We start from the raw sequence: 27,579 nt of genomic DNA on the forward strand, positions 1-27,579 counted from the left end.
TATCCTCCTTCTGGATGTAGGTTGTTTGTGCACCTGGACGCTAGAAACTACTAGTAGGCAGTAACTCTGCTACTGTGCAGTAAAGAGAAAGGAACTTTTAATTCCTTTTGAATTTACTACTGGTGGAACAGTAGTAGAAAAACCCAACAAGATAAGCCTACTGAAAAGACTGTCTCTAAGACCCTTGCTGATGACTGTGTATGTCAGTTTTGGAAGTATTCTCCACGCAGTTAGTCTGGTTTCCTCGTGTAAAATTTATTGTGCCCTTTAATCACCACAGTTTCTTGCTCCTTTTTACTGTTTTAAAGCCAACTAAGTAAAGAGAATGAACAAGGGATTCTGTTATGATATGCATCATTAACAGGCTTGTTTATTAAACTCTTAATCAGTAACATCTGCTTGCTTACTTGTTCACTGAAGACAAATAGTAATTTGGTTGCTGGAACATTTATAGCTGCTTGAGACGTGCAGTAACGAAGAATTATCTCTGACTTTTTGGTCTGAATTTACAGCGAACACAACATGCCACAATGCTGTACTTAAAATAATTTCCAAAAGGAGGCATGTGCAATAAATTGTTAATGAAGTCTTTTACTCTCTTCAGAAATAAAAAGGTTGGTACAGCATCATCTTGTGCTTTAAGACAGAATGCAAAGCAATTCCTTGACACATTTTTTAACTTAACATTTTCTGGCCAGAAAGAACATATATCATCATTTTTTTATGTGTGTACCATCTCATTTGGCATTGTTACACTGCAGAAGCCACAGAATTGAAGCAACCGTATTCTGTAAAAGAACTGTAATTTGTCTTATGGTTTGAAAGAGGAAAAAGAGATAATGATAATCCACATACAGTACAGTGATAAAGAAACCTAACAAGAAGGTGAAGCATACTCCTCTGTCTCTGCATTTTTTCTAAGAGCAGTCAACAAAATAAATCAATATCAAGAAAAACATTTCATTTGCCAACAAGCGTTCATAGCCATCCACCAAATTGCAGTTTGTTTGGTAAATAGACTCTGGAAAGGTAATCTGATGAAAGAGAAGTTAAAACTTGAATTTCAGCCTTCAGTTTAGATGCTGCCATAATTTCCAGCTAAAAAAAGAACAAATTAATGTGTGATGCTGTAACAGCCTGATCCAGGCTTAGGTGATTATTTAAGTAAGAATTACACTTGTTGGATGTGCATGTAGAACTGTAAAGTTAGTATTACTAGAAATGGTGCTGCAAAATCCCTGTCACTGAGCTGAGATTAATTTTATTGTATGTTTATGTGTTCTCTAGTGTGTATCTCACAGTGACACAATTGGTAAGATGAGTATAAACAGGAAGGAGAAGGTACGCAATACCTTTTCTTCCTTTCTAACCATTTTACACAATATATGCCTGCATTGAAATATATGCTTTAAAAGCTACAGGCACGATTAGGTCTAGTACCGAGTAAGTAACTGCTGTAAGCATTCCCCTACTTGTAAAGATGTAATATATTCTGTAATACTTAGGAAAGCAGTAAAGTCCCATGGGATCACTGGATGACTAATGGCAGGAAAGCTTAAAATGCTGCCAGTTCTGGCCTGCGAGCCGTTGAGGCTCACTGATTCAGAGACACATCCCAGGGCATGGGCTTTCTCAATCTTGCCTTCTTGTAGGGCTGCAAAACCTTAGTGGTTCTGCCCTACTAAGAGTGTGTCATCATAATGAGGAACAGGATTGTGGACGATAGGATTTGTCCTGTGGGGAGCAAGAAATAGGAAACAACAGGTTTATACATACTTCTTTTTTCCACATTGGCTGACAAGCAATGTAAGGTCTCTTTTGTATACTTGCTAACTTATTTTGATCTTGCTTTGTAAATGGAATCAGGACATCTTTGCGTATATTTAATCTGAAAAGAAAATAAAGTTGTTAAGTTTTCTCATATACTTAAAAAATATTTATTCCAACTTCTTTCTTTATATTAAGCAAAAATAATGTATGAAAAGAATAATGGACTTAAATGTCAGTTGTGTTTTCATGCAGTAAGTCAGACTGCATTTCCTGTCTATGAAACAGAATAATTCTTCTGTTTCTTTTGGGGAAGTAACTAACCTCTCAAGATCAGATGGAAGGAGACCAAGCCACTTTATAGATGGAACGGTGAGATGATGGGCCTCAAAAGACATTGACTAAAATAAGAAAGGTCAGCTATAACATTCAGTGACTTTTAGTTTAAATTATTTGAGATATATGCCTTCCGAGGACATGGTCAGGTTTTATTACAAAGATAATTAGGTATTTTCACTATGAGAATGGTATAGGAGAACATAGTGCAACCGAAGCTTACCATATCCCCTTGCTGGAAACCGTCGCTTTGCTAAGATTTGTGCCCTTCAGCCTGTGACATTCTAGACTAGTCCAATTTAGGCTGGTCTAGTCCAAATGGTTTTATTTTTTACAGTCAGTATGAGTCTGACTGTCAAAAAAAAAAATTAAGCTGGGAGGAGCAACGACAATCAAATCTGGAAATTTCAGATATTTTCTGCTGGAAAGTACCACATCATATAAAAATAGCCCAAACAAAGGTTAATCTGGTCCAGCATCATGGCTACAGTAAATATCTTAGGGAAAAAGTGTAAAAACAAATAAGCAATTAATGATACTTTTCAGAATACTCCCCCTGCTCCCAACGGTTTGTGACTCCAGTGCTCTGAGCCAGAAGTGGTGGTAGTGTAATACTTGATTTTGTCAGGTTGCTTTTAGAATCCATGAAAACTTTTGTCATCTACAGCACCCTACAGCAAAGTATCACAGTTAAATTACATATTGTGTAAAGGAATACTTCCATTGTTTGTAATGAACTTGACATATTCTAGTTTCATTTGATATACCTGTTGCTCTAACTGAACAAAATAAACTTTCTAAGGAACCTGACAATTTAATTTAATCCTGGAAGACAGTCTTTTATCAGTTTACACACCTTTGTAGGAGAGCTGAAGGTGTGACAGATCACCTGAAAACTTGGGACTTCTGTCTCCCTGGATCTCCTTGAGGCATATGTTAGGACATATATTTGAAGTCTGACATCATCGATATCTGACAGTTTTCTGAAGTTCATTTTATTTGTTGTTGGTGGTTGGTGGGGTTTTTTTGTTTGGTTTTGTTTGTTTTTTTTTACTTTGGATGTTCTTTCTCTATTGCTCTACTGAACAACTAGTTCACCCATCTGCTTCTGCCCTCTGCCTTCACCTTAATCTGCCTGTCTTCCATATTGTCTTCCTGTACCTCATTTTTTAGCAATGTGATATAATAATGCCTTCTGGTTCCCTTTGCCTCTTCTTCCATAATGTTCCACGCTAACACATGTATCCATAAGCAAATTCTCACCCCGGAACAAAACCTTTACCAACATAACATGATTTTGCAGAGAATCAGCCATTTCACAAGTTAAGTCCTCCTCCTCCCAAGATCCCTTCCAGCCTTCATTTCTCTTCTAAGGCAGAAACAAAGCAAAACTGAGAACACTTTTCTATTTGAACTGCCTGTGCAGCAGGGAAAAACTGTGAAATATAGTAAATGAGACACCTGTCATTGTTATCCAGTTTCTTTTTGTTGCAGGAAGAAGCTGTTTCTGCAAATACACAAGGCCTAAAAACTGTGTCTTTGTGTTGAATCAAAATGATAGTAAAAAAAAAAAAAGGCAGTAACCATTCTAACAAAGGCTATAACGTTTCATACATTCCAGCTTCAAGGCTGGGCTACAAAACAATGAATCTGAAATAGAAAAATTATACTCACCACAGATCCATATTTGTAGATGCACATTATTTCTACACCTAGGTTGCAGAATACCAAATGTCAAGTGTCTGTTTATCTGCACACTGGGCATGTTTAAGAAGACTGCATTAAGAATTCAGTTTTATGGCATAACAGTTTATGGCTTTATGGTTAGTGAGGTTCTTTATAGTTTACAATTATTTTTAGAATATGTCAAAATAATCAGAATTTGAACATATGTCATCTTTATACAGTTAAATGTTTCACGCTGTCTGTGCAGTCAATTCAAAACCAAGGATAATCAGCTCTTGCACATTGTCCAACATCTATCATCTTTATCCTGTGTAGTCTGTATGTCTTAATATTACTGCTTTGAGCAGCTGCTTCTCATTTTGCAGCAATCTCCCTAATTTCAGGTGGGATCAGTGTAGGTACATAAGAGATTTTCTACATTTCGTGTACGTGAATTCAGGTTCTGAATTCAAACTAAGGCATACACACTCAAATACACAGAATCTCTCATAAAATGAGGGAAATTTCAGACCTGCCACTGATGTAATAGAATAGCACATCCAGAATGTGATGGACTTGGTTTAGGATTAACTTTATTCCTGCTGGCATCAGACTGGTAGTTTCTAGCTTTCACTACTGTAAACTATTGATGTGAGTGCTGAATTATTAATATAAATGTATGTTAACTACTTTAAAACCAATAAAAGACTCCCTTTGCTCAAACATAGTATTTTCTTCATGTTTGTCTGGCCTAAGGATCATAATGTAGTTAAAATTTTTGCTTTATACAAGACTGAGCAACGTTTACAAAAGTTCCTGTTATTTCCTTTTATTTCACAAAAGGAATAGCATAGCCAACAGCTGGAATTCTTGACAGAGCAACATTTTCAATGGTATTTAACTCTGTAAAGATACAGCTAGGACCTCCTGAAGTGGTCAAGTGCCTAACTCCCGTTAAAATCAGTGGAATCAGGCAATGGATCATAAAATGCCATTATCCTTATCCTAATTTTTAGGCAGACAGGTACTTTCAAAATCTAGCTCCATGCTGAGTTAAGAGTTCGATAATTTTTTTTTTTTTTTTTTAGGTGCAAGGTAAGAGTCTTACTAATACCTCAAAGCACAAAAAATCATCACAGAGGGTAAGGGTATATTCAGTGGGGATGTAAAGCCAGTACTGATGTTTCAGTTAAACTCATTCTGTACTCCTAGATATATTCTGCATAAATCAAGAACCTCCCGATGGTGTTGGATCTCTGTGCTCTGCATACCTTCCCATAAAAGTGAGAAAGACATTCTAAATAAATTTTGCTTTCCTTTTATGTCATTGAACTTCTACAGATTTACCATGTGGATCTGCATCCATAAGGGTGAAAATAGGAATTTGAAAAGAATCCCACAGCTTTCTGACCAAAAGTCGTGTATTAAGATCTGGTACGCCTCTTCCCTAAGGAAATAAAATAAAAGCAGACAGTTTTAAATTCATTAAAACAACATCTGGCTACATATGTGTTTACATTTGTCATTTAAAAGCAAGCAAACAAACAAAATGTTGGCAGAAATATTTCTCCAGCAGCTATTTCGCAGGGAAAGTTCTATGCTCCTCTTTTGGCTCTGTGAGGAGCGAAGGAGGACTGGGCTGGGGAGCAGCGCAGCAGATGTTCTGGATTACAGGCACTATAGAAGTATCATACAGTCCTCTATTTAAGGAGTTAGTTTGTAAGGTCTGGGAGTTGATGTATAGATGTACCCTGGTATCTGTATAAGCTGGTGTAAGAAGGCCACTTTTTTCTTGTCAAAAATATTTATGGCACTAATGAAACAATGTAAACCAAGTTCTTGCTATGACTGACTACAACTGGACAATATGCGGCATAGTATAAATGCTTATCTCTCTTTGGTATAGGGATATGGTTTTTCCTCGTCGTGGGCCAAATTTGTCCCAGAACAAGTAGGTATGCATCTACCATTTACACATTCTTATTAATTTTCCAGGCTTCATAGCTTTTTCAGTACATTCCAAAATCAACCAATTCTGTTTCATTTGGGTTTCCTAAACCTAGGATCCTGAAGGACAAAAGGTTACTCAACAGTTAAGCCTTTCTGAGACTGAGTGGGGCAGCTACTTTGCAGCAGCACACGAAGTTGGTAAGCTACCAAGCTCTGAGGAGATGTTTGGAGGAAATAAGACTTTTGAATGTGTATTTTGTTTTTCTATGAGGATAATAAAATTTAAAAAAATATTGTTAGACATGTTTCATATTAATTTTATTATGGTCTTTTGACCAAGTTTGAGCACCACTACAATGCTGAAGTATTATATAAATTCTTATGTCTAGCTAGATGATATGAAATGTAAGATGCATACCGTAATCATTATACATGGGGACAATTTATTGCAGAAGTCGTCATCCAGGAGTCTCTGAAAAGTTGCATCTTTTTCTACAATTAACATAAATTTGGCATGTGAGATTAAATCTTTTCTGTTAAGGCTAGCCGCATGTAAAATGATCCATCACACCAATCAATTAAAATGAAATGCTCTAAAATACCTGTTCTGGAGCCAAAAGCAGTGTTCATGACTCAACTTCAGAGCCAACAAGCAAAGAAAAAATTACCAGAACATTGTTTAACTTGGAATATTCTTTGTTTTTACTTTATTTTTTCAGTCTGCAATGAGAGTTCTTGCGCAAAGGATACTTTTAATTCCTTGAACATTAGATGGCACAGTGACTGCCTAAAACAACAAAAATGAGATTAATCATTTTAAATAGAGAAAATGATATATTTTAAAATAACAACATTAGGTAATGAAGGACACAATTACATCCTGAAACAACCATTCATCTTCTATGTACAAGATCAATCTTGACATTTTCACCTCTTTATAAGCGTATTCAACCATTCATATCCTGCTCTATTGTATGGTTGTGTAGGAGTCCTCCTGTAATAACAAGATGCTTTTCAAAAGTGTTTGTGCCACTGTCGCAGAAGATTGTTCATCATATGGGCATTACAGAGATAATAATGTCCTGATTAATTTTTTATCTGTCTTAGCCAGAAAAAAAGTCAGCTGGGTGTGAAGACTGCAAATTTAATACAGGCTTAATTTATGTATTCTTTTTAGAAGACCATTAAATCCTTTCTGTTATTAACCTATAACTTGATTATATAAGTATTTTGGAGCAACAATTTGAAGACTAGTAATGTTTACTTTACATCTTATATTAGGATTGGCTCAATCTGGCAAGCACATGGATGAGAAAACAGGAACTGGAGAAAGAACTTGGCAAAAGAGTATGTATATATTGAAGTGTGTGGTCTGTTTTTACTTCTGACTGCTAAATCACCTCTGGTGCCAGGGTGGAACAACTCAACAAATAAAAACATGAAGAGCTGTAGAAGAGCATTAATAACAGGGGACTTTACGCTCTGCTTAAAATACAAAGTATAATAGGCAGCTAAGGTTATCTTTCCATTTTGAAATTACTGACTTCGGCTTACAGTGAACAGATTTTCCAGGAAATCATGACAACAGTCAGCAAGTCTGAGTTCTGTTCCTGCTTTCATATTCTGTGTGGCTATAGGAAATCTTTTAGGACTAGATTAGTTGAATCTCATCTCCTCAAACCACTTTTGACTCTTGACTCTTATGAAGGTTCGCTTTAGCTCAGCACCACCTTTGATAAAATTAGTTGACAATACAAGCCTTCTAATGTCTGTAATATCACTGTATAAGTGATAATCCTGAGACCAGACAGCCTGGTATTATACACCTTTGGTTGTACAGTGCTGGGCACATGAAGAGAATATCAACTCTTATGCTGATGGATTATCATCATTAAACTTCTGTAAATGAGAACGTAATTTCGGTCCAGAAAGAGGTTTCCTTCTCTAATTATAGAGGCTCAGTTCAGGCTTTCATCTGTGCTGCTGCTACTAGAGGAGTCTCCCCAGTGTGGCAGAAGCTCATTGAGGACCATATGAGTATGTTAGCTCAGGCTGTAAGACTTGTTTTCTTACTCTGCCAGAAATCAATCTATTGTGACAGAAACAAAGTATGTTCAGAGTGCCCGGAATTCTTTGATTCAGAGCACTTATTTGACAGAACATTGTAATATAAAGCCTCAGATACCCAGTATAAATGCCTTCCTCTGCAAGGCTCCCATGGTAGAAGGTAGTGCTAAAAACCATATCCAAAGGTTATATTCCTGGTGAGTACATAGCTGAGCTTCAGAATTGCAATACAGTTGAGCAACACTTTTTATCTCCCTTTTTTCACCCAGGTTGTAATGTCTATTTGCCACTAGCACAGGTCTGTATAATAATAAGTAACCTGGACTACAAGAAGCACAGGATATCATGCAAAGTTAGATGCTATGAATTACTGTTACTGTTTTAGAATACGTACTGTTGCACTGCAGGTACAATTCACTTTTGTACCATCTTCCTCAGTGTAACTTAAATTACCAGCAACAAAACCTTTAGTTGTAGACAGCTGAAAAAAATAGTAAGTTGTATACATAAACTGGAAGTTACATGCTGTTATGTTACTATACTGCACAGGCAAAACAAGAAGCTTCTGAAAAGAATTCTGACTGGTAATAAGCAGTTACTGACTGCCATCAACCTTTTGAACACTAAGCAATGTTGTTGTCATCATGGACGTAAAGGCATACAATAAATTATGTTAACAACTGCATTTTTAGATACAAAGGAATTCTTGTAAGGCATGAGATACAAGTAAATTTGAAAGGTTGTTACATCTCTGACATACTTTAAATCTTCATTTAACCCCCAAGTTAGCAAATCATTTGAGTACAAATTGCTAAACAGATGTCTTGCGCTCTGAATTTTAAGCACTGCCTTCATGAAATAATAGCAAAAGGCCCTGTGATTTTAGCTGGCAGTTTGTCCCAAACTCTTTGGATCAAGGAAACTCTGTGAATTTTCTCTGAAGAAAGAAACCTTTCGAGTGCTATGATAAAGCCATAATTAGGTTTCATTTGCACAAATTACACTTTTTATTTACCCATGTATTTCCTACTGATAACTTTTCTTGATATTTCACCTTTCAGTTCAATTTATATGATTTGGAAATAATAATAAAAACATTCACAACAAGCCACTTACTATATGCAGACTTCTCCGAGGTATCTTAAGCATGCAAGAAATGTCATTGATTATATTGTCCACAACACTTTGGCTACCAAACAGTAGTGTATCTGAATAATATATATCTCTATCAAGACAAAATATTGTATTTTTAATTATAATACTGAAATAGCTGTAGGCTCATAAGAATTTTATAGAGGGCATGGATAATCAGATCAACCTAAAGCATTTTACGTACAGGAATCCATTATCCCGCAGGTTTGCTTCCTACAGGCATTTTTTCACAATAACATTCTTAAAATACAACTTTATTTGAAATGACAGAAATGCAGTATGTTACCTTTTAGTTGCATAAGTATTGCTCTGCACCATCTTATAGATCATAGATAATATTTTGAGCATCAGAGCTGAAAAAATACATTTTACAAAATATTTTATCCATTTTCAGAAATGCATATACAATAATTTGTCTTGATATTGACCCATATTTGTGTGTCATAAAATAAAACTTTGAAACATATATTTTAATGTGCTGTGAAAAATACAGAGAGACTGTACTGATCAATAGACTAAATAATTTCTAGCACAATTAGAAAAAATATGATGGAGTTAAGTGAGGGAATGTATGCCCTGCTGTCCGGGCCAAGAAATTAAATGGCTGAGTTAGAAAAAGAAATTAGCTTATTGTCTGTATTCCAAGATTCCTTTACTAGCTAGCTTTTTGAAGAAGGGTGATATTTTTACATTAAGACCTTTTGAATACGCCTTCAGCTGATATTCATTCAGGGAGGGTAGAAACTGTAAGAATGCTGTATTAATTTCACTGTCACTCACTATAATTCAATAGAGAAGAGAAAAGCTGGAGGGCTGGTCATAATATCAGGTTATGTAAGGCATACACTTCTAAATCACAGTGCATAATACTTTTTTATGGTTTGGTCAGGTTTTTTTGTTTGGTTGGTTGGGTTGGGGTTTTTTACGAAGTTTTGAACTAAAATACAAGAAAAAACAAGAATTCTGCTTTTGGACATTTTTAACTTACCAAATTTTGATGCTGATCTAGGGCAGTCACTTCTTATTTGTTTTGTAGTACAATGTGGTATCATCTGTAGACCTACAGAATCTTTAAATCTGATACATTGCAAACAAATACAATAAAACTGTAAAAGTATTGAGTTGTTCTCTGCAAGCTAATTCAGACTCACATCCCTTTCCTCTCATCAAATATGCTAGTGCTATTTTCAGACTCAGTATAGAAACCATCAGCTTGGGTGTAGTTGGAATGGCTGAAGAAGAAAGGCAAGCAGCAGTCATCATCTGCCAAAATGACCCATTCAAAAACACTACTGAACTGCCCCTCGTCTGATCATTGCCTTCAAAACATAAGTTTCTGAAGACGATGCTTCAAGACTGAATTTAAGCCTAAAATACATGTTTCCAGACAAAAGTAGAGACCAGAAAAATATTTCATACATGTTCATAACAGTTAATATATCAGCATCAATTATTATTTAGCATGAATACAAAGGAATAAATGACAGGAAAAAATGTGAATCATTAGTAGAATACAAATCAAGTCTGACACAGTGACCTTCTGATGTAGAATGTATGAAAAAGTGTTATTATTTCATAGTACAATAATACTATCTAATTTATGCCTTTAAATTATTATTGGAATAACTCAGTTATATTCCATCATTAACTTTTGGAAATAAAAATGTGGTCCATCTTATTCTCTAAACAGTTGTTTAATCTAAACGAGCTCCACCATTTCATGCTTCACCATTTCATGTCTGAAGGTGCACGTATCACCAAAAGAATCAGTTATTTTCTTAAGGACACTTCATTATTTTACTTAAAATTTTTTTAATACCTCATGAAATGACAGTTCTGTCTTTAAAGAATGATTTTTCATTTCAGAGTTGTATGTACTTTTAAAAAGTATTGGTGGTAAAATGGCTATAATTTTATCTAAAACCACATAACGTTTCTAAATTTCTTTGTCAAAGGTTTTGCTCTGTGCATCCTTTGGGTGGCAGAACACACCGTGGTGCATACATGTAAAGTGACAACAATGACAAACAGCAGTGGAGCATCTGCCTGCCAGCTTTAAAGTAACTTTCTTGCCTTTGTCTTGCAACGTGTAAAAGTTATTTGTGCTTTTCTGTTGCAGGCTCCCTACATTGTAACTGCACGGGACGAAAACAGTAATCAACACTTTGCTGGATTGCTCTCTCAGGTTAAATAAGGAACACTCCTTTCAGAAATGAGTGTGCTGAAGAACCTGATCAATGCAGCTTCCACAGATATTTCACAAAGGCAACTGCAAACTGGCACTAGATCGGACATCCAGCAATTCTTCCTAGGATTGCGTTTACCCCAGCAGAGTAGTTTTCTATAAAATCTTCTTTCCACTACTGGGAAATCCCTTTTTTTTTTTTTTTTTTTAATTTATTTTTTCTGGAAAGATACAGCTGGACAATGGAAACTGACTGTACTACTTCAGGCCTGGCATTCTCACTGATTGACATCATTCTCAGGTAAATATCTCTCTGGGCACCTACAAATGTTTACAAGGAACATTTCAAACATGAAATCATTCTCTTGTTCTACTAGTTCCTGCCCAGCAGATTCCAGCTATGTAGATTAGGTATTAAAAGGCTGCCTAAAAAAGAAAAAAAAAAAGTCCCACTGACTATATTTTCTTCCATTCATTTTATGTTTTGGCATTCTGTTTTTACTTTTATTTGTCTACTTTTATTTTAATCTTCTTAAACTGGGATATAGGTCACTATTCAATGAAAATGCATATCATAGATTACATTTGTCCACCATAAATAATGGTTTAGCTTTTTTTTATGTGATTGATGAGTCTTATTTTTAACATACTGTGATGTTAACTTGTTTTAATTTGAACATTTTTCCCCCTATGTGTTCTGGTGGCAAATAACATCTCACATTTGTTTTTCTAGCCTGGAATGCCATTTCCCTGAAGATTGCCAAAAACTGCAAAACTTTGTTACAGTATTTTAATTTTACAGACAACTGAGTGAAACATTTTTGTCAAACTATCAAGACACAAACCACTGAATTCCCTGGGACGTACAAGCCTTTCAGTTAACTGGTTACCTTCAGTCCCCTCAAGTTTTCTGATTGACAGAAATTTAATGTTCTCATTAAATGAGTATTCCACCAAAGCGTTACGTGTGGAAGGTTTGCTATGCTTCCTCAAATGTTTGTAACGTGTCCACTTATGAGCATCTCTGCAATCTTATCAATCTAAATATCCTTTAACCCACTGATGTCCAAAGCTATTACAAGGCAAGAAATAGATTTGTGTCTTCCTTTATACTTCTGCTTCTGTATTATAGAAAGCAATTAATCTCTCAGTTTCAGGTGTTTTCAGTTTAAATGAGCTCCTTGGAAAATACTGTTGCACAAGGAACTTCTACAAATTACAAAAATGTGTTATGAAGGAGGACAGGTTGCTTTTTCTCTGATCCTGTCTAGATAAGCTGGCATAAGACCTGAAATTTAGATAACATATTAGAAACTTGGTTTGCTTTATTTGGCTGGTAATGAACTCAGAACACAGCACAGAGTTAAGATCTACATCAGGAAGAGGTGAGATGCATCTTCTCTGAAGAACAAAAAGATAAATTTATCACTATCATTTTAAGAAGTGATACCACAAGGAAAAGAAGAGAAAAAGAAAAGAGGAAGCACAGAAAGGGCATTGGAAGATGAAATTGCTAGTAATTGTTTCCAGCCTAAACCAGATTTTTTCACTCTAACACAACTTACAATTTCTGGCTTCTACTGCTTCCAGAAAACGATTGTTTATAGGACCTCCCTTTCCTTTCTAACCTCTATTACGGTAGTTTTACATTCCCCTTTATGCTATGGTCTGCTATTACTTAATACATGATGCCTGTTCATGCAGAGTGGTTACTAAGCATTACTTTTTATTTGTCCATTACTTTTTAAGAAGTCAAATTATTTATTGATTCTAGTACTTATAAAACTATGTATAATTAACTTTTCTGGAAATTACATAATCATATTTATATTCATGGCATTTCTATTAATATAAGGCAGGACTTTAAAATATGTAATACTTACTCTATGTTCCTCCAATCTGATCTGTTAGCCAGTGTGAGAACAGGTGCTTTCTTTTGGGCCAAGCTTTTAAGTACATCTTGAATAACATTTTCTATTGCTTCAAGAACTTCAGAACTGAAACAAAGAAAATTAATGATAGAGATCATATGATAAGATCTAGTTCTGCTTTGAGTTTTGATCATCTATCCCTGCTCCTACAAAAATTATGTAATCCAAAATTGCTTCAAGGATGCATTTGTTTCAAAACTGTGGAGGAACTCATTTGGTTTTTAATTTTGTTTTGGTCAGTTTCCCTAAAATCTTTGACTTTCCATTCCAGATGCATGACTGAGGACACAATTAAAAGTACATTTCTATTCAATCCTGAAACCAGCAAATTTTTCACCAGCTCAACTTTTAGACCAACTGGCTGGTTTGTGACTAATGATTAATGTTTTACTATAAATGATGTAATATTGGCTTTGGCTATGATTTGGGCTAAGTTGTTTTTAAATGCTGTAAATTTAAAAAATGTTCAAGACTACAAATACTTCCTGTTGTACCATTGCACATTAACCTCTTGATCTGCTGCCCTAAACAAACTGTTAAGTATTTTAATTATATGAAGGCTTAATCTCAACAGATGCGCTGTGAAAAGAAAAAAATCTGTATCTTTCACCTAAAAACACAAAGTAACCTTGCAGCACATCCCTTACACCAAAACTGTAGGCTGGTTTGAGTGTTATGACAGATGCTTTTTATTTTCATAAGCAATCTGACTCCAATGTTTCAGCTGTCCTTAAAATTACAAGTGTACTATATACCATCATAAGTTTAGGTAGGAATTAAAAGAACAGGCAAAACTTATTTTATCTCAAAGTTTTATGAGCAAAGTCCAATTCTGTCATTAAGTAATATACTAAGAAAAGATGAGTCAATACCACTGCACACCACACAAGATGAATTACCCCACTGTCCACAAAATCAGCAAGAATGATTTTTTAAAACCTAGCTATGAGTCTTCTTAATAATGAAGTGTCATTAAAGCTCTTTTCTATCAGCTGAATGTGTTTCTTCCATTTTGTAGCTCAGCTTCCACTTACTCCTCGTTCTGCTGAAACTAGATTATAATTTTTTGAAAGCAATTTCTGGAAAGTATTAACCTTTTATTTTAAAATGTTATGTGTAATAGTATCGGTATAAAAAAACCCTACTAGTATTACTAACATTTTTGTCCTATAATATTGAACCATTCAACAACACAATGTAAGATTTTTTTCTGGTTTTCAGATGAATAAACTTGGACACAGAGAGGCTAATGGCTTTCCAAAGGTAAAACAGTGAAGCATTGGCAGTGCTGATAATACAAGAAGGCCTGGTCATGCAGCCAATATGTAAATTCATTTTCTACTGTATAATAGCTTCATAATCAAGTCCAAGATTCCCTAACTTTCAGACTCATAGTCTCTTCCTCCAAATTAAAATCATACATCTCACTGCCATATCCAAAATAGAAATTCTATTAAGCACAGAGGAAATGGTTGGCTGGTGAGCTAAAGGTATAATGCAGCAAATGGTAAGAGTAAAATAAGTAAGCAAGGCTGACTGTGGTGCAGACCTCCAACATAACAAAAATTAGATTGTTGAAGACAGTAAAAATATGTATCGGCAGATGGATAAAAGAACAGAAAGGTAGATAGGAAATCTAAACCATGTCATTGCTTTGATACTCATAAATATTTTATGTATTCATTTGGTTCTGTCCACTGTAACTGTCTTAATATTCCAGATGTACTTCAAAGTTTGCTGCAGAATTTGAAAGTCCAGGTTTCTGTTTCAATCCCAGTTTCCCAATTTATTGGCCAACAGGAGTTGTAAATGTGGCAAAATAGGAGGCAGAGGACAGCAATTCTCTGTGCACCCCCTGCTGATATTCTGTCTCCTTTTGCAGAGATTAACTGAATTTTAATAAGCAAACATACAATACTGGCCAAGTATGCCTACTTAAAATTCACTCTGGTTTACTTAACAGTGAAATCTGAGCAGAGAAGGGGTAGGCACTGTATATCTCACAGGGTTTGCCTGCTCATTTCTAACAGGTTGCAGCATGAGTAGATACTTGTTTCTGTATAGCACAAGAAATGGTTTTCAACATGAATAGCATAAAAGATTAATATTATAGCACCTTTAGCAAGCAAACAATATAAATACACAAAAGAAACAGTTACAAATAAAAATCTGCAATGTAATAAACCAACACACTCCAAAACCCAGGACTGTACATCGCTAAAGCCATGCTGTTCTTGTAGCCTGCCACAAAGACCAAGAACTCTCCAAGTAATTGTTGTTGTTGTTGTTGTTGTTATTATTATTATTATTACTATCCTTTTCTTTTCAAAATACTTTTAAGATGCTCCCAGTCTGTTCTAGCTTCTGAGGCTGATATAGTGTGTACAGGAACAGTCTTTAAAAAAGTAATGAAAGTTTTTTGTGAGTGAAATTCAGTATGTTTGTTTTGTCGTGGTTTTCTGTATTTCTGTCTGTACCTACAGACTTTTTGGAGAGGTCTGAGGGAATGGAAATGCTGTTTGTAGTGTGAGAGCCCCTTTGTTTTTGTAGGGAAGTATGTTTTTCAATTTTGCACAAGCCCATCAGGTGCAGTGGTGGACTACCTACTTAAGTATTACCACAGAAAGAGAGTATGGGTGCTATTTTTCACATCTTTTACCTAGGGACATGGCTCTCATGACCAGACAGACTTGCTTCCCTGAAGCTGGCCTTGTTCCCAGCTGGCACTTCAGTGGAACACACAATGTGGTCCTCCATTACAGTCGGTGCAGACCAATCCAACTTCTCTGGAAGGGATGAAGCCATGTTAAAAAGAGGCAAAAGAGATTACCAAAGAAATTAGAAAAGGCTGTTCTGTATGCTGGATTTGAATCTCATGATCTGAGGTCAAACCACAGGGCCAGAAAGAAAAAGCAGAACATTTCTGTAGAAACCAAAGTCAAGGTTTTCCTGCCCTTCCTGCCTGCCTGACTGACAAAGAGCTTTTCCCGCCCTTTCTAACTGACAGGAGCTCGCCCTGCCCTTCCTGACTGACCAAGGGCTTTTTTCCCGCTCTTCCTGACTGACCAATGGCTTTTCCGGCTCTTGCTAACAGACAGGAGATGGCCCCGCCCACCCTAACTGCCAGGGTCCTTCTCCCGCCCTTCCTGACTGACCACGTCCTCTGCTGGGAACTGAACCTCAAAACTGCTGCTGGAGCTGCTGTGCGTGAGCAGACATTTAATCACCAGCTCTGTAGCACCCATATCTCGGGGTCACTGGAATAAATCTGACCAGACGGGCTAAAAAGCGGCCAAAAATACTTTTTTCATCCTTTCTGAATGACTAGCAATTTTTTTCCCCCTCAACATCAAATGTCTTTTCCTGACTGTACTTAGTGGCTGGAAGAAAGCTGAAAGCTCCAGTGCAACTCCAGGTGTTGAAAAATCAGCTTCCTTCCCCCAAATGGAATTCAACTTCTATTGAGGTTAAAGACTTAACACTATTTTTATCATCTGCCTTCAGCATTCTGAAGTTTTAGAATAGACCTCGGATATGTTTTCAAATCTTTCTCAATACATTGTTAAAAACTCGTGTTCTGAACAAACAATAAACCCCCAATTCTAGGAGTCATGAATCACCAGCTTCCAAGGAAGGCAAGATTTAAGAAAAAAAATGCTAAATTTTGTAAGCTCATGGGTGAACCAGGACTTTTATGATTGACATGGCGTCCTCAGCCAGAGGGCATCACTTCAAAATGGACGATACACAGCCAGAGACAGACTGCGAATTTGAAAAGAAGCCCCACGTGCAATCATCGATTTGGTGCATTGCGTACCTTTTGTCTTCAGGTGTTCAGCTTTTCCTACAAAATTCCTGTCTTCTCTTTCACTTCAGAAAGTTTAAGCTCATCATGATTTTAAAGAGTAAATGCAGTACTTCTGGGAGACCTTGTGAAGGCCAGAAGACTGCACCAGCGCATGGCCAGTTCCTGTTCATTGCCGAAACAGCCCCCCTGCAGCCCCAGGTACTACCGGAGCAGAACCGCGTGCTCGGTTCCTTCAGTTTGAGTTTTGAGTGCAGAGGTGAGGGCTCCTTCACTGGCAGCTCGATGGTGAAAAAAAGCAAATCCTAGGAATTTAAACTGCTCTTACCTTTGCAGTTATGATAAGCCAAAGCGTATTTTCAAATCCTAACCATATCAACGTAATTGACTGCATTAAAGTGATCATTCTGAAAGTGTTAGCAGTTACTTAGGAGATAAGTATCTTAAGGCTTGTCCTTTCTAGAGAAATTTTTTTAAAGCCCACTGTTGATAACATCATCTTTTATACACAACAGTCAGTAATATTGGAAGCTGTGCTGTATCTAGCTCGCTGCCAACAGCGTTTCAAATGTTGCAATGCTTAGACTTGTTGTTAGCAAATTAGATGACATAGTGCTTAAAATGTTGGAGGCAGCTGGTTTCTCCTGCTGTTCCATTAGCTACTACCCCTGAACCTTTCTTCTTTGGTACTTGTAAGAGTAAGCAGTGCAAATCCAGCTTGGGTAGGTAATTAAAAAAATCGTACATTGATTTATTCATGGAAGACCGCAGGCTATGATGATATGAACACAAGGTGCTTCAATTAACAGAGGCAAGCAAAAGAAAAGGGAATTAATAAATTGAAATTTTCAGATCTTTCATCTTAAGTCTTTGGCCTTTAGGTACCTTGAGATCACTCCGGAAATATTTATGTAAAATCTCTGTAGCTCTTTCCAAGAATTCAACATCAAAATCAACAGATTTTTGTTTGATATAGAACTGACAAAATTATATCATGCCCCTAGCAACATATTGCAAACAAAACTATATATAACAACTTGTGAGAAACTAATTTAATGACTTGTCTCTTCTTCATAGCAGCAAACAGCAACTATAAAAAAGCACAACCAAAATACTCAATGCTTACACCTGAGTTAACAAAACAGAGACTGAAAAACAAGAAATGATAACAAAAATTTCCATGCTTCAACCTTCATATTGCACACGTATATGTAAATATATATACACATACATATAACCACATAAACTAGTATCCAGAATATGACCAATAAATGAACTACAATCAATAAATGAACTAGCAGGTTAATTTCCTAAAGCCCTTTTTATTTATTTTTTCCCCTTTTTAAACTATGCTTGAAAAAGAAAATTAAGAAAAAAATTGAATTGCAAATACTGACTGCTTTTTATATATATATAAGAAGGAAAATTATTAGGAAAACAAATAATGAACCATTATTAAATGGTAAAATGGAAAGAAAAATGTGAAAAAAGCCATGCAACCGATGCAGTTATCTCAATGTTTGTCTTGCTTCTACAAAGATGTGCAGTAGAGGGCACCACAGATGGCACAGAAAAGATGACTACTTCGAAGCGGTTAAATTTAACACTATGGTTTCAATAATCCTTGATAAAACAAGTATGATAGGTAATAAAACACTTTCAGATTTGTTCACTTTAAAAGATAGCCTGTTACCAAAAAGTTCCCTTAAGATCGTCTCCTGTTATAAACATACGCTTTTATCAGGATACTTTTGCAGGAAGCTATACTATGAAATTGTATGAGCTGTCTGATGCCAATTTCAAAGTCTGTCTGTAACTGCTGAAGAAGAACCTGTCTGGATCAAAACCTGTTGCTATATACTACACAACAAAAGAACTATACAGAACAAAAATGTGCATTTATCTTGGTGCCAAGATTTTAAATTGCTGGTTACTGATTTCTCATACATAAATGACTGCATCAGTAGAATAAATAGTATATAAAATATGTAAAAGCATATATATGCTTTTCCCTTTTCTTCACTGCACACCTTATGAAAAGATCTTTCCTCTTTTAGTATGTAGTTAGTCTCTTACATAAAGTTCACATGATTGCTATGGTAAGTATTTCTCTCCAAATGGTCTGTCCTTAATTCTTTTAATAGAATGGTGGGCACACCAGTGGACCTGATATGCCTATTTTCAATTAATGTCAAATGGCATGTGAAATCCAGTCTTTCACTTAAACCTAAATAAAAAAAGGGAGACCTCTGTAAAAGGTAGTGATTCTGTGCAAGCAGAAGTATTTGGGCCAGTTAGGAGTGTTAAGGAGATAGATGGAGGCTCAAAAACTACAGTAAGAACAGCAAAAAGAAAAAATTCCTACTTATGAGCTTGTTGGGAATATGGCTACTGTGTTCCAGCAAGCTTCAATTTCTTTCCAGCTTCCTTGGTTGTGATCTAGACAATCTTTGGGAGGACACGTTTTGTGAGCCAACAGATTTTACTGTGACTAAGTTAGGACGAAACAGGAGCCAGATGTATCACCTGCCAGTTACATGAAAAGTTACAGATCTTTTTCTAATAAGCAAAGCCCAGAGAAACAGGAGATGAAAAGTCATTCACTGCTAACACCTAACAACTTCAAATGGGATATCTCCTTCCAGCTAGCATGGCTGGTTAAAAAAAACCCCCAAACTAATACATGTTTTCAGTTTACCTAGCTCTGGAGTGACAAACACCTGTAAAATATTTATTCTGCAGTGAGCCAAATCACTGTAAGAGGAAGTGGTTTTTTGTTACCATCCCTTCTTTTTATGTCTTATCTTTCAGCCAGAAATAAACTCTAACAGGCCTTTCTTAAAAGGAAAAGCAACTTTCATCTAACCTCTGTTACAGTGATTTTTCAGGTCCAACATTTCCTAATGCTTTTAGGGGCAGTAATGTATATTTGGGTGGCAGGGCAAGACAAGTATTTGAGACAAAGAAACACAAAGTAAATTAAATAAAAAGAATACCTTTTCCCAATTTAGCATAAATGCCACATGCACTCTGGTTCATTGACAATAATTAAGCTTCAAACAGGCAGCGTTATGTGACTGAACATTCGAAGACATAATTTTTATATGCTGAGAAGTTTCAGCTTGCCAAGTACTATCATAGCCACTATTTCTAATTCCTAAACTGGTCTCACACTAAGACAGAACACTCTTTCAGCCTGATTCTCCCTCTGTAGTCCCAGTTACTGTTTCAACTTCAAATACTTGCCACAGTTTTAAAATACGAACTGCAGGCTGTAGGCATATAACTTGCTTGAAATCAGTCAATCAATCAATCAATCAATCAGTTGTAGCAGCTCTAAGGCTTGGAAAAGTTAGAAGAAAATGAGCATAGGATTTTATATGGGGAAGCTGGGCATTCTACTACTTTTATTATTCTTTTGAAGACCATGTTGTGGAAGAACATAGAGAAAATATTTTGAAACATCCAAGTCTCCATGTATCATAGAATCATAGAATGTTTTGGGTTGGAAGGGACCTTCAAAGGTCATCTAGTTCCAACCCCCTGCAATGTGCAGGGACATCTTTCACTAGATCAGGTTGCTCAGAGCCCTGTCCGACCCGACCTTGAGTGTTTCCAGGGATGGGGCATCTACCACGTCTCTGGGAAACCTGTACCACTGTGTCACCACCCTCATCATAAAAAATTTCTTCCTTAGATCTAGTCTGAATCTACCCTCTTTTAATTTAAAACCACTACCCCTTGTCCTATCGCAACGTGCCCTACTAAAAAGCGTGTCCCCATCTTATAAGCCTCCTTTAGGCACTGGAAGGCTGCTAGAAGGTCTCCCTGGAGCCTTCTCTTCTCCAGGCTGAACAACCCCAACTCTCTCAGCCTTTCCTCATAGGAGAGGTGCTCCAGCCCTCTGATCATTTCTGTGGCCCTCCTCCGGACCCACTCCAACAGGTCTGTGTCTTTCCTGTACTGAGTGTGACTGCTGAAAATAAAATTAAGTGATTGTCTGGCTGTTGAAGAACCTACATGCCTCTCACATACAAATAATAAGTATAATTGTCTATATTATGGACAAAATGTTAAACTCTTTGTCTGCTGTCTTCTGTATCAAAATCCCCATGACAGCTGAATAATAAAAGAGATCAGGCAAATACGTGGTGCCACTCTCTGCACCTAAAGCCCATCTATTTCTAAGAGGGATAAACACCTGTCATTTACCTATTACCCTGTTTTTCATAGCTAGGAATGGGTATCAAAATCTGGGCTGAAGTGCTTATATAGCAGCTAAATAAATAATAAGGCTAGGGGACTATGGGTGAGTTGCAACCAATTCTCTCCACTCTCTCTGGCAGCTCCCAGAAATCAGCTGCTCTTCTTGTCTGTACAGTAAAAACCTGACCAAAACCACTTGTCAACAGTGGTAAATTCTCATATGTCTCTTATGTCATACCATAGAAGCAGTAATAATATCTAATGAATTGATTTGTAAACATCTATATACTTGTAAAAATCCAAATCTGGTTTTAACTGTACATTGAATAAACATGTTATTAGGAAAAATTCTAGTTAAAAAAAATGTGTTAAAGGGAAAACATGTTGAAACAAACAAATGGAAGACCTTTGTGCTAAAACAAAACTGGAAAGCATGAATGTCTTCTATTCCATGTTCATGTGACAGCTTGAACATAGAGGTCTTGGAAACAGCTGCACCATTACTTCTGGCTTTCAAAAGGTAAAATGTCTTGTTTATTTTCTGTTTTCCTTTTGTTGGCAAAATCCTAGAAAGCATGAAAACTCAGGTGTGATTTTGCTCTTTAAACCCAAAAATGCCAGCTGCTGTACATTAAAAATACTTGAGCCAAAATCTGTTCTTTCATTTATATGAATGCTACACCAGTGCTGTCATGGCCCCAGATTTATGCCAACAGGTAAAACTCGGGATGGACTTTAGACCTTTGTTATTAACTATTTAATAATGCCTGGGGAAAATGAAGTAAGAGGATGACGTAGGAGTCTATTCTGACACTGAGTACTGTGGGTCATGTAAATAACAAAAAGGGTGGGGCAGTTGATTAACAGACTTCTACTTCATTTTTGGAAGCCTAGATTAAAATCAACTTTATGTCATCCTTTAAAATGCATTTGGTGATTTTAATTAAGCTACAAATGTTAATTGGTCCACACCTCAAAAACGCCAGGGGCACTGTGATGTAATTTTGGATAAATGGCAACCTTTGCTTTTGAGGGTCCTAAGGCTCAATAAAATGTATATCAAATAAAAAAAAATAGCGTAGATGTCTTATCTTGGTTTGCTGGGTTTTTTACTGGAGGAGAAGAGAAAAAACATGATTCAAATACAAATATGAATCCAGCCCAAAACATGTCTTACTGAGTTGTATAAGTAGTTCTGGATCCAGTGAGATTGTTAACTGGCCTTCAGTGAAGACTTCTCTGCACTGCCTTTCCAGGATATATTTTTAGTTCATGCAAACATTTTATAAAGTCTTTCTATATATTTATAGACCACTCTTTTCTCTGTACTTAGAGCAAACTCAAGTGTGTCAGCTGGATGTCACTGCTGAAACCATCTTCTCTATTTGGCCATGGAGGAAGGTATGACATTTTGCTCTGTTTTGCCTTGTTTCACTGCTGTTGGCAATGAAAGCTACCAACTGTCTTGAGTCTGGCTTGATGGATCTTCTTCCAGGCTACTTTCTGTCTGCTGGTTTAGGACTGGCCTCTAGAAGGTACAGGACCAGAAGAATCACAAGGATGTCCCACAGCCAAAAATGTGTACAGCTCACAGCTACAAGGTGTTAATTAAATGTTTGGTTAATAAAACTATGGAGTCTGTGCACATAAATACAAACTTCTACAATATAAAGCTCTCCCTGGCTGATCTCATGTATTGATCCCAAAGGGAGTTCAGTGCTGAATTTGGGCCTTAAAGAATTGAATAGAACAAATTTATACTATTCTCTAAAGACAAAATCTTCTGGCACAAACTGGACTTTGGAGCTGTGGACTAACAGCTTTTCTACACTGGAAAATTGACTGGAATTGCTATTGCAGAATAAGCTATTCTGCAACGACTTACTGTCTGACCCATGACTTTTCCAGACTAGAATATCCACACAGGGAGCTATTATGGATAGTTTATTCAGAAATTGCAGTCACTTTTCCCACACAGATAAATGCACAGTGTCCATGCATATCTGTAGTAAGAAAAAACCTTGGTTTTTTTTAACAGGAGAACACTTCTTTTCTGATATATAACATGTGGCAAAATGGTAAAGTAGACAGGGAACTTTCAATCAGATCCTGATGCAATTGATTAAGACCCTTTATCGAATTTACTAATATAAGATAAATTATAATAATTTACTGTGATTACTTACATGCTAAGAACGTCTCTACATCTGCAAGGCTATGGCCACTACAGGATGTTGCATCAGCCTAACTAAATCATTTAAAAAAAGAAAAAAACCCCCCATATCTAATTAAGTCAGTGCAAAAATATTAATGAAATTATTTGCTGTAGTCTCTGATTGACGGATCTCACATCTCAGTCATCAGCCTTCTGATAACATCATACACATTGCTAGAAAGAAATATACAACAGTTCCATGCCTCTGCAAAAGCCAAGCTTTTTTGGTGTTAGCTAATTAATTTTGATAAACAATAAATACACAATAAGTAGCCACTTGCTGTCAGCAGTACCTCTTCCAGGTTAAGAATTCCCGTTTCTCTGTTAGGCACAGGTGGATGACTGGTGGGTCTAGCACTTGTTACCAGAGAGAGAGTTCCTTTCTAAAAATCTGATGTAGTGTTGATTTATTATTTCAATATTTTCTGCATGTCCTCTACTTTGTAATGTTAAAGGATCTCTCATGCATTGTGCTGGAATGCTTCCATGTTTGGATCTGCTCACGAGGAGTTTTGAGTGCCAGGAATGCAAGATCGGGACCCTAACATGTCAAGGAGAAGAAATAAAAAATAACTGGTTTAGAAATGGCATTGCTGAAGATACTATCATCCATCCATTAGTTCTAAGAAAACAATATTTAAAGCTTTCTTTATAAATTAAGCTGAAGGTTTTCTTTCAGCCATTTAATAAAGTTTGATACTTCATCAGAAGGAAAACTAACATGCTCATCAACCAATCCAGATTCTTATTTGGTGTGGAGAGCTGGATGAGATCATATCCTCAGCAAAATTATAGAATGCTAAGAAGCAAATCAGGAGAGCCAATTCCTAACTCTCATTTTAACGACAGGGTGCCTCATATTAGTGATGTAATGTAAGCAAATAATAGGTGTTGCTGAACAGCTGCTATTACACTATATTGGCTCTTCTCTCTTAAAGATTCAAGCAGGAGAGAACTGTTCCTTTAAGTTTTAAGTAAATTGATTTTCTAGATATTTGAGCCACATTATGATGGCAAATACATCAAAGTCTTCATTTTGACTTAAAATAATTTAAAAAATTATTCCATTAAAATGTAGTACATGCTTATTCTATAGAGATGACATTTGCTGAAATGTAGATTTACTTCTAGAAAATTGGATTCACCAAACAAATTATATTGTGACATGTAAGGAGAGTAGTAAGAAAAACAAAATATTGCCTCTTGGATACTTCTAAAATATTTTTTATTTTCCATAGTTTTTCAAGGACTTTTGATTATAAAGATTTGCAATCTAAAATAAATATTCATATATATATATAAATATATATTATGTATTCTAACAGAGAAAGGCAAAACTTTATATAAAGGCATTTTTGTCAACAACAAAAAAAAGAAAGTTGCCTCAGGAAAGTAAATACTCAGATTCACACAAACATATAAGTGATAAAATGATAATTTGAATAATTAATAGGAGGAAGACAATTACACCACATCAGTTGTCTGGAAGGATCCAAATCTCTACAGATTTGTGTATGTATTGGGATTGCTGACACTACTGAAATATAGGCACTTCTGGCCTGGCATTTGGAAGTAATTCTAACGGTTCTAAGAAGTGCTGTGCTAACAGTATGTTTTCTGGGAATCATGGCTTTACCCATGGGAACTGATGGGAATCAGATTGTCCACTCATACTGACAGAATGAATGGCCACAAGAACAATTTTGTATAATCTCCTTGGGGAGAAAAAGGCTGTGGCAAAAGGATTCCCAGGGAGTCCTGGGAAAAAAGAAATGAGGTTTTATTCTGGTACAGCAATCCATTACAAGATTATTACCTAAACCCTTTCATGTCACTGTTACACTGGAAAGAACCAAAAGAGTGGCTAGTAGGAAGAAAATGATAAATAGAAGTTGGAAAGCCAAACTAGACATCTCTCAGGCTAGAAGTGGAAGAAACAGGACAAAGAAAGGCCAAAATAGGATAATTCAGTTAAGCAAACAGGTGGAATTATGGAAGAAAACATTATATTTTTTCTATTGGAATATATTTTGAAAAACTAGGGCATAGCCTTCAAACTGAGAGACTGGAGGTCTGAAAGATGACTGAATGAAAGGTTTTCGCAACACCCTATGCCCATCTTTTGATTTCAGCAGTGTGCATCTCTTGGGAACTTATTTTGCATTTATATTGTACTTACTCTCCTTGTGTGGAGAGAAAAACAAACCAAAGAGGTCACTGTACTTGTATCAGATGGATTTAGTCACTGATAATGTAGAATTAAAAAAAACAACCCACCAAACAAACAATCATTTACATTATGCAAAAGCCAAAATTAAATAGCACCTGTTTTACAAGATAAGTTCTTGCAGAATATATAGTCATCATCCCCATTCTTACTAATTTTCTACTATTATGGGGTAACAATAACGGAGTCTCGATTTTTTTTCTGTGTTACAGATCACTCTGTCTTCTGATGGAGAGTTAAACTGAAAGTAAACTTTTACTTTGAAATGATATGTTTCAGTGTTTTATGTGACACACTCGTAATAAATAAATTATATACTGAGGTCAGTCATGCTAAAACACTGTAATAAAAATATTTTCTGCTGAGTGTTTGAGAAATGATTATCCATAACTGTTTTCAAGTTTTCATAATTGTAAAATCCCAAGATGGACTTGATATTTGAGAAACATTTCTGTGCAGCACAAATGCATCTTTTAATCATAATTTAAAAAAAAAACCCTGTAAGTTTTGCCAACTGACTTCCTTGGTAAGAGCCTTGCCTATAAATGCAGTGAGGCAGATTGGTGCTAATGATATGTAAAGTTCATCTTTGTACTCCATTCATTCTCACATCATTACTGGCAAGATTAGTACTAGCGTGTTTGCATTGATTTATACTAGCTATTTACAGTCCCCAGGGCACAGATGCAGAAGTTATTCATCCACGGAAAAACCTGTCGTACTCTCCTTTTTCCTAGTCATGCCCCTATCCATGTGGTAATAGAGAGATGGAGTTTCTGTCACTGGAGTATCCTGCACAGAAGTCAACTTCTCTAAAGCCAAGTATAATGGAAAAATAGGGCTTTGCTAATAGTTGGGGAAGGTGACCTAAAGATGACAGTGAGGAAAAGGCTGAAGATCTTAAACCCTTTCTTGCACTGACTTGCACAGGCACAACACGATCTCAGACATCTGTGTGTACCAGCACAATTTGGCAAGGAAAAGGGCAGTCAGCAGTGGTGGAGCAACGCCATAGTAAAGTCGGATGTATTTGAATAGATAGGGCTGGTTATCCTGTGCCCAGTTTTGGCTGCCCCAATTCAAGAGCAGTGTGGAGAATCTACAGGAGGTGCAGTAGAGGGTTACCAAGATGCTCAGGGCCAAGAACACATGACCCAACTGGAGAGACTGAAGGTGCTGGACTTGCTTATCCTGGCGAAAAAGAGGCCAAGGACTGATCTCTGCCTGAATGGTAGCTACAGAGATGATAGCCAAGTTCTTCTTGGTAGGTAGTGTCATATGACAGAACAAGGAGCAATGGCTATAAATTACAGTGTGGGAGGTTCAGCTGAAAATTAGGGAAAAATGTTACTCATTTTTCAGGCACTCTTTGAAAAACAAAACCATCCCCTCCCCCCCAACTACAAAACCAACATCCCAGTTTGACTACAATTGAAAAAACCTAATATAAAACAAAAAATTGCCATCCTCTGGTTTCTCACTATTCCAGATATCCCCTACCTTCAATACTACACATATTTCACTATTACACATGTATGTTACATATGTTACCTGTATGCTACATTTTTGGTTAAAATTCTTTGTATGCAATTAGTAGTTGACAGAATGCCATTTTTTGGTGAGGAACGAGTTCTTTTTGTACAAGTGAAATCCAGAAGTGCTTAATTTGCAATGTAATATTGACTATCATCTCCCTGAATCAAAAATTAGCTTTTTGTAATGAATTCATTTAATTGTTTGGTCACCATTGCATCACTTTGTCCAATGGAATAAAGAAAAAAGTTGGAAAGAAAAGAAAAACTATTGAAGGGAAACTGCAAAAATCTATTGGCCTAAACAATGTGAGCAGGCTAATTAACTAGCAGCAATTACTTGAATAATCAAGACAGGTTATTTCTTGTATTTATTACCGGTGCTTTCAGGTATTTATTACATCAGCTGTGATGTTTATCTATCATCTGTTTAGAACACCACATTGGGAGATATGTGCTAGAGTAAAGGGGTTAATTTTGATCATTTAAACTGCAGATATTCTATTCAAGGCACTTTGTGACACCAACAAGTTTTCACCCT

General features: G+C 36.3%; 1 protein-coding gene and 1 long non-coding RNA gene across 3 annotated transcripts; one reads left to right on the forward strand and one right to left on the reverse strand.

Annotated features, from left to right (window-relative positions):
* Window positions 1-629: 629 nt before the first annotated feature.
* SPO11 (SPO11 initiator of meiotic double strand breaks) lies at window positions 630-15,810 on the reverse strand. Its single transcript, XM_069804566.1, has 12 exons — window positions 15,713-15,810; window positions 13,006-13,119; window positions 9,926-10,014; window positions 9,224-9,290; window positions 8,902-9,010; window positions 6,469-6,505; window positions 6,137-6,246; window positions 5,116-5,215; window positions 3,778-3,815; window positions 2,092-2,168; window positions 1,777-1,888; window positions 630-1,098 (listed from the first exon to the last, which is right to left on the reverse strand). The coding sequence occupies exons 1-12, from the start codon at window positions 15,808-15,810 to the stop codon at window positions 979-981; spliced, it is 1,071 nt and encodes a 356-aa protein (XP_069660667.1). The 3' UTR covers window positions 630-978.
* Window positions 4,856-26,639, forward strand: LOC138689521 (uncharacterized). 2 transcript variants are annotated; one of them, XR_011328353.1, is made up of 6 exons: window positions 4,856-4,910; window positions 7,000-7,065; window positions 11,057-11,423; window positions 11,856-17,117; window positions 22,398-22,465; window positions 22,560-26,639. It is a non-coding gene; the product is annotated as an uncharacterized lncRNA (long non-coding RNA). The 2 variants fall into 2 exon arrangements; XR_011328350.1 differs by having other exon boundaries at window positions 22,398-26,639.
* Window positions 26,640-27,579: the final 940 nt, after the last annotated feature.

This window comes from Haliaeetus albicilla, chromosome 2 (genome assembly GCF_947461875.1).
Source record: "Haliaeetus albicilla chromosome 2, bHalAlb1.1, whole genome shotgun sequence".
NCBI lineage: Eukaryota > Metazoa > Chordata > Aves > Accipitriformes > Accipitridae > Haliaeetus > Haliaeetus albicilla.

Bases quoted from the DNA above. Each gene is read 5' to 3' on its own strand.
- SPO11 (XM_069804566.1), bottom strand. From the start codon at position 15,810: ATGGAGGACCACATTGTGTGTTCCACTGAAGTGCCAGCTGGGAACAAG. The intron at 6,506-8,901 runs GTAAGTGGCTTG...TTGTTGTTTTAG, and splicing joins CTCGGAGAAGTCTGCATATA to GCAGTCACTGTGCCATCTAA. The intron at 6,247-6,468 runs GTATCCTTTGCG...TTAACAGAAAAG, and splicing joins TAATGTTCAAGGAATTAAAA to ATTTAATCTCACATGCCAAA.